Genomic DNA, 13,689 nt, shown 5'->3' with positions numbered 1-13,689 from the left:
CGCTCGTGTTTTTGTGGCAATTAACGGAGGCGCCAAATACATAGGCCACAAGCGCTGTGGCTCTCGGCAGACTTGGTGCACGGGGTCCGTCTACCGTGCCAGGAGCCCAAACATTTCCTACCGGCTCACTACAGTATATGGATGGTTGGCTTTAATATAGATAGTCACAGATAAAATATACATACAGTCCCAGCATAATAGTGTTATAACATTAGTGTATAGAGTTCAGCAGCATATTTATAACTTGCAGCGTGATGTCATTTCCTGTATTACATCACTTCCTGCCAAGCGAGGGCTTAGTGTCTCTTCTGGTCAGCCATGTAACGTCGCCTTCCAACAGCGTCCCTAAGACTACGGAAAGTCATATATCCTGAGTAAGGGTTTATGGTCCGCGCTTCATCACCGTATAATGTCTGTGGAGTCCAGCAACATGTCCACATGGTGAGTCAGTCCTAGAAGTGGGACTTTACAAAATCCCCAGCTTTGGCCTTGACCTTTGGGAAGGTGGCACTGATGTGTGCTTTGAGATGAGGTCGGGCTTCAGGCAAAAGTGCAGTGTTGGGGATGTGTCTGGGGCGGACCAGGAAGTCCAGACTGGAGGCGCTCATGGCGTAGAAGACGTTGGCTGTTCCGGGTATGACCAGCTCTGCAGGACAAGAGTAAGTTTCGATTACATGACATCATAGAGAGCTGCTTGATAAAGGAGTACACTATGTATAGACAACGGTATGGAAAGTTGCAATATCTCACCTTTATTCCCAGGCAGTAACTGGACCAGTTCCTGTGGCCCCTGTGGAAGCAGATGGTGTTTCCTGACAATCCGGTCAATCACAGTCGGAACCTTTTCTTGACTGCTGATCTGCGATACAGAATAAACATTATGAAGAGGTCACAGTACAAGAGGCTTCCGCCTTATTGTAAGCGAGTATACTCACCCGCACGCTCTTGTACACACTGTTCTCCTCGGCAGGCTCCACGCGTGCACGGATGATACAGTTATCAGCTGTGGGGTCCGGTAGTTTGCTGTGCTCTACAAGGCTCTCTGCGGAGGAGCTGTGCTGCACGGGGTGGTTTATGGGGTTCCCGCAAGAGGCTGAGCGTCTGTGTCCCCGGCCATGAGCATTCGGGGCAAGGAACCCTCTGGGAGGTGGCTTTGGAGAACTCTGCTGGTCCAACGCTGGGACGGATGGGCTCTTCTGTTGCTGTTAGTGGGGGAGTATTGTAGAGACGTGAGTAACAGGCAGAGGAAGGTGAAACTTCTATGGCACTAACTGAGGCGAGATTCCGGAACAGCGGAATGAGGGGGAATACTAGAAGGAAAGTACATTGGACCATTTAATGCATACATGTCGGCTTGGAAATGAATGAGAATGGGCACTAGCTAGTACCAGCCCTAATTCTGTTGCAAGTGATCAATGAGAAAGCTGGAAGGATCTTTGGTCCTTATTCTGGTTCACTCGCAAAGGCAAATTCCTTCTCAAATGGTGGACAAAATCATGGGGGGTAAATACTGGCTCATTTATTTTTACACTGCAATATCGATCTCACTTGGAAGTAAAACCTCACCCAAATCTAATTCTCTCTGCACATGCTACATCTGCCCCACCTACAGTGCAGCATGGTTTTGTCCATTTGAGAAGGAATTTGCCTTTGCTAGTGAACCAGAATAAGGGCCTTTGTGTATGCTTAGCCCTGTACAAGCCGCCTATGGGCAAGTGCCCAAGAGGACAAATAACCCATAGTTGCTCTACGTTGTGTATGTGCCGTGTGAGCGATCACAGGTTCCATGCACAACAGAGTCTGCGCCATAGTCCATACCGGAGTGAGTCCAGGTGCTGTCAGCCGATCACAGGGTGCGTCCCAGGACACCAGGTGCAGGCCAGGTCCAAATGGTGCTGCAATGGAAGCCAGCAGTCTGCAGGGACAGAAGCATACGTTAGCTGTAGTCACATGTGAGGCAGCTGCGGGGAGAAGCCAGGTTAATGGTAAAGGGACTGAACTACTGCTGGGGACTGTACTGTGGCATCCAGCTGTCTGTGCGCCATTGTGACCACATTGCAGACCAGCTATTGGGTGAATTTGCTAAAGGTCTGTTTAAGGGGATTCGGTCATATTGTCGACCTGACTTAGGTAGATAGGCAACAATGTTGACATTGATGAAGGTAGACATGGGACAAGGTCAACATGGTGTTAGGTCGACATGGGTTTTTTCACTGTTTTTTGAGCTGACAGGCGGTATTTCATGCCCTACCATCCACTAGGGCTGAGCGCAGCAAGGAACCCACCCGAATCGAGCGATGCGAGGGGCTGCGTTTGACCTCCAACTGTGTCCATGTCGACTACATTCGGGTAAAAAAAAACCCATATCGACCTAGAACCCTGTTAACCTATCTGCCTGTTGACCCAATGGTGTTGACCTAAGTCATGTTGACAATACGATCCACACCCCTGTTTAAGACCAGTCCAAGTTTGATGTGTTTCAAGGGTTAAAACGCACAGGGCCGAGGCGAAAATAGGGCCCGCCCATGGGAACACCAACATTTTATAGGTGTCCCCATGAAAATGTTGGGCAATCCCATGGGCACTCAGACCGACCAAGTATCACATCACAGGGTACGGCAATGTATACCCAACCACCGGTCCAGGCCCTCCCCCCCACAGCCCCCTGTGTGTACTCACTCTGTGCAATGTGTTATGATCACCGCCGGTCCAGGCCCTCTCCCACATCCCCCTGTGTGTACTCACTCTGTGCAATGTGTGATGAAACACCACCGGTCCAGGCCCTCCCTCCCACATCCCCCTGTGTGTACTCACTATGTGCAATGTGTGATGCTCACCTCCGGTCCAGGCCCCTCCCTCCCCCCCACAGCCCCCTGTGTGTACTCACTATGTGTGATGATCACAGCCGGTCCAGGCCCTCCCTCCCTCCCACAGCCCCCTGTGTGTACTCACTCTGTGCAATGTGGGATGATCACAGCCGGGCCAGGCCCTCCCTCCCGCAGCCCCCTGTGTGTACTCACTCTGTGCAATGTGTGATGATCACAGCCGGGCCAGGCCCTCCCTCCCTCCCACATCCCCCTGTGTGTACTCACTCTGTGCAATGTGTGATGATCACAGCCGGGCCAGGCCCTCCCTCCCTCCCACATCCCCCTGTGTGTACTCACTCTGTGCAATGTGTGATGATCACAGCCGGTCCAGGCCCCTCCCTCCCACAGCCCCCTGTGTGTACTCACTCTGTGCAATGTGGGATGATCACAGCCGGTCCAGGCCCTCCCTCCCTCCCACAGCCCCCTGTGTGTACTCACTCTGTGCAATGTGGGATGATCACAGCCGGTCCAGGCCCTCCCTCCCTCCCACAGCCCCCTGTGTGTACTCACTCTGTTCAGTGTGTGATGATCACCGCCGGTCCAGGCCCTCCCTCCCACATATCCCCTGTGTGTACTCACTGTGTGCAATGTGTGATGATCACCGCCGGTCCAGGCCCTCCCTCCCACAGCCCCCTGTGTGTACTAACTCTGTGCAATGTGTGATGATCACCGCCGGTCCAGGCCCTCCCTCCCACAGCCCCCTGTGTGTACTAACTCTGTGCAATGTGTGATGATCACCACCGGTCCAAGCCCTCCCTCCCACATCACCCTGTGTGTACTCACTCTGTGCAATGTGTGATGATCACCGCCGGTCCAGGCCCTCCCTCCCTCCCACATCCCCCTGTGTGTACTCACTCTGTGCAATGTGGGATTATCACCGCCGGTCCAGGCCCTCCCTCCCACATCCCCCTGTGTGTACTCACTCTGTGCAATGTGGGATTATCACCGCCGGTCCAGGCCCTCCCACAGCCCCCTGTGTGTACTCACTCTGTGCAATGTGTGATGATCACAGCCAGTCCAGGCAGTGCCGAATTTCCCGTGAGGCACGTGCCTAGGGGCGGCACGTGTTTGGGGGCGGCACGTGTTTGGGGGCGGCACTTGGATGCTTGTGATAGTACTATCAACCTGAAATGTACCAGTAAGTGCAAAATATACACTGTACTGTACCATATTCCATCTTGAATAGAGTGCAAATGGATAGGACATGCAGATACTGCCCCTGTAACTGTCCTACTTAGTAGATATGTATACATTATTAAAAAAAAGTCGCAGTTAGTTGGCTTTTTTTTAATTAATCCATTAAATTGGCTATTATCAAATAAGGGCTTATAAGTAATCAATAAAAATAATAGAATTAGGCGGGGGGGGGAGCCGTTATTGTTGTGCCTAGGGGCGCCATCACCCCTAAATCCGCCCCTGAGTCCAGGCCCTCCCTCCCACATCCCCCTGTGTGTACTCACTCTGTGCAATGTGTGATGATCACCGCCGGTCCAGGCCCTCCCTCCCTCCCACATCCCCCCGTGTGTACTCACTCTGTGCAATGTGTGATGATCACCGCCGGTCCAGGCCCTCCCTCCCTCCCTCCCACATCCCCCCGTGTGTACTCACTATGTGTGATGCTCACCGCCGGTTCAGGCCCTCCCTCCCTCCCACATCCCCCCGTGTGTACTCACTCTGTGCAATGTGTGATGATCACAGCCGGTCCAGGCCCTCCCTCCCACAGCCCCCTGTGTGTACTCACTCTGTGCAATGTGTGATGATCGCCGTCGGTCCAGGCCCTCCCTCCCTCCCACAGCCCCCTGTGTGTACTCACTCTGTGCAATGTGTGATGATCGCCGTCGGTCCAGGCCCTCCATCCCACAGCCCCCTGTGTGTACTCACTCTGTGCAATGTGTGATGATCACAGCCGGTCCAGGCCCCCCACAGCCCCCTGTGTGTACTCACTCTGTGCAATGTGGGATGATCACTGCCGGTCCAGGCCCTCCCTCCCTCCCACATCCCCCTGTGTGTACTCACTATGTGTGATGATCACAGCCGGTCCAGGCCCTCCCTCCCACAGCCCCCTGTGTGTACTCACTCTGTGCAATGTGTGATGATCGCCGTCGGTCCAGGCCCTCCCTCCCTCCCACAGCCCCCTGTGTGTACTCACTCTGTGCAATGTGTGATGATCGCCGTCGGTCCAGGCCCTCCATCCCACAGCCCCCTGTGTGTACTCACTCTGTGCAATGTGTGATGATCACAGCCGGTCCAGGCCCCCCACAGCCCCCTGTGTGTACTCACTCTGTGCAATGTGTGATGATCACAGTCGGTTTGACCGGTGCTATGGGCGCTGCTTCCTGTGTTGGCTCAATATCGCACGACAATCGGTAACTGCAACACATATAAATATAGGTTATGGTATGATTTAATCTACAGTGTCTAGGTCTACAATCATATGGTCGACAGGGTCCAAAGGCCGACATCAAAAAGGTTGACTATGTTTTTAGGGTGTCTGGACATGGACATTGTCTAAGTGTAACGCATGCGCTCGGCACACTATTTTATTCTCCCGCCACACCCTAGTGGATAGTAGGGCATGAAATACCGCCTGTCGGCTGAAAATTTTGTAGAAAACTCCATGTCGACCATATGACTTTCTGACATGAGTCAGTCTATGATGAGTCTGGATACATAAATATAAATGACAGCAGTTTCCAAGCATCTGAGTAATCTGCACCCGTGTTCCTTACATACCTGGCTGCTTTGTGCATGTCATCATTTAGACCAGAGCGGTAAGTTTAGCAATGGATGAAATAATGCTTGTTGGCCAACTTCTATTAAATTACTATAATTATATCAGACAGTATGGATGCTTGCGGGAAATGTAATGACAAACTTGGTTGGAAAGATAAAGGGTTAGGACTCGCCAGCATGCAGCAGCGACTGTATCATTATAGAGCTGAACATAGTACAGTATATGAGTTCTTAAGGTGCTGCACATCCAATATTAGGCCAGCACAGGCTCAATACTAACTCACATTTCCCAGACCACCTAGCTGTTACACAGGTGCAGTCATTACTGTCACATTTCCCAGATCCCCTTGCTGGTGCACAGGTGTAGTCATTACTAACTGTCACATTGCTCAGACCACCTAGCTGGTGCACAGGTGTAGTCATTACTGTCACATTCCCCAGACTCCCTAGCTGGAGCACAGCTGTAGTCATTACTAACACACATTTCCCAGACCACCTAGCTGGTGCACAGGTGAAGTCATTACTAACTGTCACATTCCCCAGATCACCTAGCTGGTGCACAGCACAGCTGTAGTCATTACTAACTGTCACATTATCAAACCTGCTGCAGTCATTCCTACTATAGATCCACAGGTTGCCTGAGACACATGTACTGTTGCTAGATCCTGAGGACAGGTTTGGCCACCCCCCGGTGTAGGCATTAGGCTGCAGACTCACCTCTCATCTTCACTGATCGAGCCCAGTCTCAGGAACCAGCTGACAAAGTGCGGATCAGAGCGGAGCCGATACCCCAGGCAGACTGTCTGCAGGATACGGATCTGAGACAGGGACTCGAACTCCTGAAATCATTGCAGTACAGTCAGGGGTGGGGAAAATACAGGCGCGTAACAGAGACACAAAACCAACAGTCCGGTATTAACATTTGTTTCGGATACACAGAGGTATATACAAATCCCACTGTAATGACTATGAGGTCACATATTGGATTCAGTATGAAATCCCGGCGGTCGGGATCCCGGCGTTCAAAATCCCGACCGCCGAAATCCCGACAAGGGTTAGACGTGGATCGCCCCCCCTTGCGGGCTCGCTGCGCTCGCCACGCAGCGGGCCTGGTGCCTCGCTACGCTAATTTATTCTCCCTCCAGGGGTGTCGTGGATACCCCTGGAGGGAGAAAGTGTCGGGATTCTGAACGCCGGGATCCTGACCGCCGGGATTTTAACTGCATCCCCACATATTAATGTACCAGAGACTAACTCAGGTCACTAACCAGAAAATATCCAGTACAAATGTCACTTACCTTCCTGCGCTTCTCAAAGTTCAGATATCCGTTCTGAAAGCAGAAGAACATGTATCATTATGTATCACCACACAATGCCAGGCTGACCCCAAGTAGAGTTTAGCGCTTTGAGTGCCAACAGCTGTGAGAGATGTTCAAAATATCTGTTACGGTCTATACACACTGGGTGACTATGCCCAGCGTGTATGGACAGCGATGATTTCAGTCATCGCTGGGGGGGGGGGGGGGGGGGGGGGGGGGGAGGAGCTGCTCAGTGCATACACACTGAGCGGCTTTCCCCCTGCTTGCCACCGACAGAGGGGGGGGGGAGGATGGCGTTGCATAGCACAAAAGCTGCTCATCTGCTGGTATAACCAACAGATGCGCGGCTTTCCCGGCGATGTTGCGGGAGCGCGAAGCAGGCTCACCACTGGGACATACACACTGGGCAGCTTTGAGCTGAAAGCCGCTCAAACAGGCTGTTTTGCCCAGTGTGTATGGGCCTTTAAATTCCAGCATCACTCACAATTGTTATATCAATTCAAATAAATGTGTAAAATAAGATTACATTTCCTATATAAGGTAACATTACAATTTTCACACCAATTTCCACAAATGAATTTGATATTCAAAGGAGCCGGTCTTGCAAATATTTTATCTTCACCAGACCGGTTACCCCAATAATAATCATGCTGTCCCCGACCTGTCCCTAATCTGACTGCCCGGACCCGTCACCCTGGCAATAATCTTCCTGCGTATGATGCTGTGTATTTATTCAGAACCCTTACTGACCTGTGTGCACTGAACAACAATATCCCTATGACTCTGCACCACCAGCTCCTGTGCGGCGGAGGCCTCACCTTCTTATCATACAGCTTCAGTACCACACAGGGGGCTGATGCCGTACAAAGGTAATATCCTGTAGCACCACAGCCCTAATGACACTTCACCACCAGCTCCTGTGCGCCTGAGGCCTCACCTTCTTATCATACAGCTTCAGGACACACAGGGGCTGGTGCGATATAAAGGTAATATCCTGTAGCACCACAGCCCTATGACTGCACCACCAGCTCCTGTGCGCCTGAGGCCACACCTTCTTATCATACAGCTTCAGTACAACACAGGACACACAGGGGCTGGTGCCGTATAAAGGTAATATCCTGTAGGGGTGTGGTATGTGACTCCGACAATCGGGATCCCGACAGTCATTATCCCGACTGGCCGGAGTCAGACAGCATGGCGAGCGCAAAAAAGCCCCTTGCAGGCTCGCTACGCGAGCCACCTATTCTATTCTCCCTCTATGGGGGTCGTGGACACCCACGAGGGAAAATAGCAGGTGGCCGTCGGGCACCCGGCTGTCGGCATTTTGACAGTCGGGATCCCGACTGTCGGGAACCCGTCCGGCACCCTCCTGGGGTGTGGCATGGGACTTCGACAGTCAGGATCCCAACTGGCCGGAGTCAGACAGCATGTCGAGCGCAAAAAAGCCCCTTGTGGGCTCGCTGCAGCACAGCCCTATGACTCTGCACCACCAGCACATATTACTAAGGGAATCACCGTGTGACCAGCGTCAGGAACCAATCACCTCCGTGCTGTTCCCTTTGTCCCCATGGGGTCTCCTACCCCTTCTACCTGCATTCATAGTGTTTCCTGGGACCTATTACTAACATAATCACCACGTGACCAGTGTCAGGAACCAATCACCTCCGTGCTGTTCCCTTTGTCCCATGGGGTCTCCTCCAACCCCTTCTACCTGCGGAGATAGTAACTGCCGGCAATGCTCCGCTGCCTCTATCAGGTTTCCAGTCTTTACCAACCTTCAGCTGTTGTGGAGCTATATGTCTCAGTGTGTGATGGCATGCTGGTACATGTAGTTTCTCAACAGGCGGAGTAACTTTGGACTATGCAAACCTGCCCCTCTATGTGCTAGGACAGTGCCCTGACACCTATGGGCTGTAGATATCTGGGGTCTGCAACAACAGACCACAGCAAAGTGCGATAACGACTGTCCTAGGAGCCTGTATAGTTAGTTATATACTGCCCTCTGTATACACTTCTGCTGGTCACTCGCCTCTATGCATACCAGCACTATTCGCGGGTAATAACCAAATATCTCACCTCCAGCTGATCTCGGATGGCGGAATCCAGCATGACCAGGTCGGTGAGGAACACGCCAAGGTACGGGAATTACCCCCTGGGAGACAGAGACACTGGGGGGTAAGAGCGAGGTGGTGCTCGATATACAGTTCTATTTTACATGTGATGTTGCTTTGGGCAACCAATCAGAATCCACTTCTTATTTTTTTTAGCACCTTCTAGAAGAAAGCAGATAGTATTTGATTTGTTGCCCATAGCAACATCACATCTTAGTAAATTTCCCCAGAGAGTCAGAAATAGGACAAGCCCGGGCTACAGAGCAATAACATCCCTCATTAGAACAGTAGAAGACTGCAGAGGACATCAGTAGCCATTGGCTGGGAGAATAACAATGAGCTGGACAGAGAGTCACCGCTGATCGCCAGGTATAATAATCCTGGGCACGCACGGAGAGTAGGGTGATAGCAGAAGCACAGGCCGACACTGGTACAGAGGGTATTACAGCCATACCCATCGCCAGGCACTGCACAGTAGGACTGTTGGTATAATGGTTATTATGCGGGGTAAGGTGGGCGGTGAAACCCCTCAGGTCCCCTGCAAGCCAGCCCCTTACCGTCGCCCGTAGGTCTCTGGAGCGAGGTAGGTGTCTTCTGGAGGTTACATCAGGTGTGTCCTGAGACTAGACAACACAAAGATGGCGGGAGACAGTTAGAGGCTGTATAGATAATAGTGACAGGGACAGTGCAGGACGCCCTGGAACTCACCTGGAAAAGCTGCTCTCTCATCCGGGCGTAATTGTCCTGCTCGGAGAAGACCTCACTCATTTCCTGGTAACTGCGCTGGATTTCCCTGTGTGACATCATAAGAACACCATGAGCCAGCATACAGAAATACTGAGACAATGGCAGGTCTATAATCTGATACAGAAGTGGCCAAACGGGTCCTCGAGATCTACCAACAGTTCATGATTGCCAGATCACCTGCGGATCTGCACAATATGTTGGTTAGGAATGAATGCAGCACCTGTTTGAAAACGTAATAGTAATGACTGCACCTGTGCACCAGCTAGGTGGTCTGCGAAATGTGACAGTAATGACTGCATCTGTGCACCAGCTAGGTGATCTGCGAAATGTGACCGTTCGTAATGACTACAGCTGTGCATCAGCTAGGTGATCTTGGGCAAGTGACAGTTAGTAATGACTACAGCTGTGCATCAGCTAGGGGATCTGGGTAATATGACAGTTAGTAATGACTGCATCTGTGCAACAGCTAGGTGATCTGCAAAATGTGACCGGTATTAATGACAACAGCTGTGCACCAGCTAGGTGATCTGGGGAATGTGACAGTTAGTAATGACTACAGCTGTGCACCAGCTAGGGGATCAGGTAAACGTGACAGATATTAATGACTACACCTGTGCACCAGCTAGGTGATCAGGGAAATGTGACCGTTATTAATGACTACAGCTGTGCGCACCAGCCAGGTGATCTGGGAAATGTGACAGTTAGTAATGACTACACCTGTGCACCAGCTAGGGGATCAGGGAAATGTGACAGTTATTAAGGACTACAGCTGTGCACCAGCTAGATGATCTGGGGAATGTTGTGACAGTAATGACTGCACCTGTGCACCAGCTAGGTGATCTGGGGAATGTTGTGACAGTAATGACTACACCTGTGCACCAGCTAGGGGATCAGGGAAATGTGACCGTTATTAATGACTACAGCTGTGCGCACCAGCCAGGTGATCTGGGAAATGTGACAGTTAGTAATGACTACACCTGTGCACCAGCTAGGGGATCAGGGAAATGTGACAGTTATTAAGGACTACAGCTGTGCACCAGCTAGATGATCTGGGGAATGTGACAGTAATGACTACACCTGCGCACCAGCTAGGTGGTCTGGGGGATGTGACAGTTAGTAATGATTGCACCTGTGCACCAGGTAGGTGGTTTAGGAAATGTGAGTTAGTAATGACTACACCTGTGCACCAGCTAGGTGATCTGGGGAATGTGACAGTTAGTAATGACTACACCTGCGCACCAGCTAGGTGGTCTGGGGAATGTGACAGTTAGTAATGATTTCACCTGTGCACCAGGTAGGTGGTTTAGGAAATGTGAGTTAGTAATGACTACACCTGTGCACCAGCTAGGTGATCTTGACAACGTGAAATGTTGGTAGATCTTGAGGACCGGTTTGGCCACCTCTGATCTAAGGGGTCACTTTACAGTGATGTCTGAGCACAACATGGGCTGTCTAATGTTCTCTTCCCTGGAGCCCATCTCTCCTAGTAACTACCCAGCCCTTGCGGTCAGGCCTCCTGGGCACAATGGGAAGGGGGATAAGTCGCCTTCTAACCTGGACGTCTCAGCCCACACTCTCTTCAGGCGGTGGACAGCTGTGCTTTGTAAGGCAGAGAGAATAGCGTAGACTGATGAGAAATTCCTCAGGTTCCAGCACTCCTAACATGACAGGAAACATGGTCAGTGTCAGAGGTACGAAGCACAGTTACTGGGGGAATCAGGATATGGCCTCAGCATCAGGAAAAGCAGCCGGAATTCATTGCTATAAATCTGCAGGCGCCATGTCCTGTAACCACGACAACCAACATGAGGTAAAATTCAATTCCAAGTGTGATGGGAAAATACCATTTCTCTTACGCGGGTTGCCAGTGGTTACACCATGTTTGTGCACCTTTTCACTGCGTTGTCGTTTGCAGGTGTCTACTTTTCTATGTCGACCAGTTGGACCCATTGACCTTTCGACCCTGTTGACCACATGGGGTCAACCTAACACACATTTATTTCCCAAGTAATACCTTCCCACAGTGGATTAGTGTCACCAGTGGGTTGGCCCGGTCATGTAGCAGAAACACCATTCCGACTACTGAGGGGAACGGGCTCAGTTATGTTCATTTATTCTTCGAACATACATGAATCCTGCCATGACAAAGTAGAGAACTGACCGACTGGAGATGTTGCCCCAGCAACCAATCTGCTTCCACCTATAATTTTATGAAATGTACTTAATATATGGTTCCTCAAAGCGCATTGGTTGCTATAGGCAACTTCTTCACTGCTCCACATCTCCAATCTCCTCACTGCTTGGTACATCAATCCCCAAGAGAATTCCTTTCCTGGCGAGTCTCCGCACTTACCTCTGCCACCCTCACCCACTTCTCAATGACCCGTGCCCTCTGTTGCGGCTTCAATTGAGGGTCTCGAACACAAGATGCTGTCACTGCCCCTGACAGGCGGTTAAAGTGGCGGACCGTCTCTCTGACGGTGTGACATCGTTCACAGATGTCATCTCCCCTGTCTCGCCGAGACCACACTGAACCAAGGCACTCATATGGGACCACTCTTAAGAACAGAGACTGCGAGAGAGAGATGGAGAGAGAGAGAGAGAGAGATGGAGAGAGAGATGGAGAGAGAGATGTGAGCGTCATCGGGATAAATAATGTATACAATTAAAAAACGTCAAAACAATAAATGATAAGGAAACATCCTCACAGCCTCCAAGCACGTCAGTTGTTCCGCCACATCGCTGGCTTGAAATGTCAGGATATCTAAAGGGTCAGAGTTCTCAGTCCCATCTCCAACCATTGGGGGGCGTCCCACTCCATCCTTCTCTTCTGCCCCAAGCTCCTGAGCTGCGTCACCAAGTTGGTTTTCTGCAGTCGCAAAAAGCAGAGAGACAGTCGCTCTCTCATGCTGGAGTCAAGTGATATAAAGTCCTTGGGGGTACTGAGACATCCAGCCACAGAAGAGACTGCTGGTGCTGGAGAGAGAGAGTGCAACAGACAATTGTGGAAGTAAAGTCAATGTGATGGGTAGTGACATAATTTAGGTACATAGATGAAGTGGGGTATAGGAAATGAGTAGGGCGCAATGCTTTTTTTTAAATATATAATTATTATTATTTTAAGTAATATTTATCATAAACTGATATATATGACTGGTGTTACTGAACATTTATACCATTGGGCAGAATATAACTGTAGAGCAGATCTGCATCATACACAAGGGCAATGTAAAACAGACGACTCTTTGGTTATAGAGATAAAACCGATACGTAAATCACAATGATAAGGAAAATAAGTACCGGCGGCAATTGGGAGAGAGGCTAATACTCACTCATCTTCCTTCCCTCCATGTGAGTTATCGGAGGCCCGTGTGTGGCCATCACTCTGTAGCCTGCAAACAACAGACACAAATACTCAGATACAAGGTGTAGGAGAGGTGGTGGGGACTGTGGAGACAGAGAGGTGAGTTGGTGGGGAGGAAATGCATAGAAATCGGCCCTGCAATTTAGAGCACACAGGCCCACCCGCAGTAGGCGGGACCCTTGCGTAGCGAAGCCGCACAGCAAAAGGGGGCGTGGTCTCGTGGAAAGGAGGCGTGTCTGCAGAAAAAGGAGGCATTACACATTATGGGGCACACTAGAGCCCATTACACATTAAGGAACACACCTTTATGCCCATTACAGAATATGACACAATCTGGACCCCACAGGCTGCTCCCCTTGTATAATAACAGGACACAACAGGCTGCTCCCCCTGTATAATAACAGGACACAACAGGCTGCTCCCCCTGCACAATAACTGGACACCACAGGCTGCTCCCCCTGCACAATAACAGAACACCACAGGCAGCTCCCCCTCCTGCACAATAACAGAACACCACAGGCTGCTCCCCCTCCTGCACAATAACTGGA

At 50.9% G+C, this 13,689-nt stretch overlaps 1 protein-coding gene across 1 annotated transcript in view; it reads right to left on the bottom strand.

Annotated features, from left to right (window-relative positions):
* Positions 1-133: 133 nt before the first annotated feature.
* RGL2 (ral guanine nucleotide dissociation stimulator like 2) overlaps positions 134-13,689 on the bottom strand; it is a 37,167-nt gene continuing 23,611 nt past the window's right edge. The window contains 17 exon segments of the mRNA XM_083160228.1: positions 134-646; positions 751-859; positions 936-1,202; positions 1,819-1,915; positions 5,148-5,237; positions 6,318-6,439; positions 6,899-6,931; positions 8,996-9,061; positions 9,063-9,071; positions 9,588-9,653; positions 9,739-9,823; positions 11,332-11,435; positions 12,131-12,349; positions 12,486-12,575; positions 12,578-12,709; positions 12,711-12,753; positions 13,110-13,169. Coding sequence (XP_083016354.1) covers positions 453-646; positions 751-859; positions 936-1,202; positions 1,819-1,915; positions 5,148-5,237; positions 6,318-6,439; positions 6,899-6,931; positions 8,996-9,061; positions 9,063-9,071; positions 9,588-9,653; positions 9,739-9,823; positions 11,332-11,435; positions 12,131-12,349; positions 12,486-12,575; positions 12,578-12,709; positions 12,711-12,753; positions 13,110-13,169 — 1,786 coding nt within the window. The 3' untranslated portion in view covers positions 134-452.

This window comes from Crinia signifera, chromosome 9 (assembly GCF_055691185.1).
Source record: "Crinia signifera chromosome 9, ASM5569118v1, whole genome shotgun sequence".
In the NCBI taxonomy this organism is placed as follows: domain Eukaryota; kingdom Metazoa; phylum Chordata; class Amphibia; order Anura; family Myobatrachidae; genus Crinia; species Crinia signifera.
This window is presented reverse-complemented; position numbering and strand designations above follow the sequence as displayed.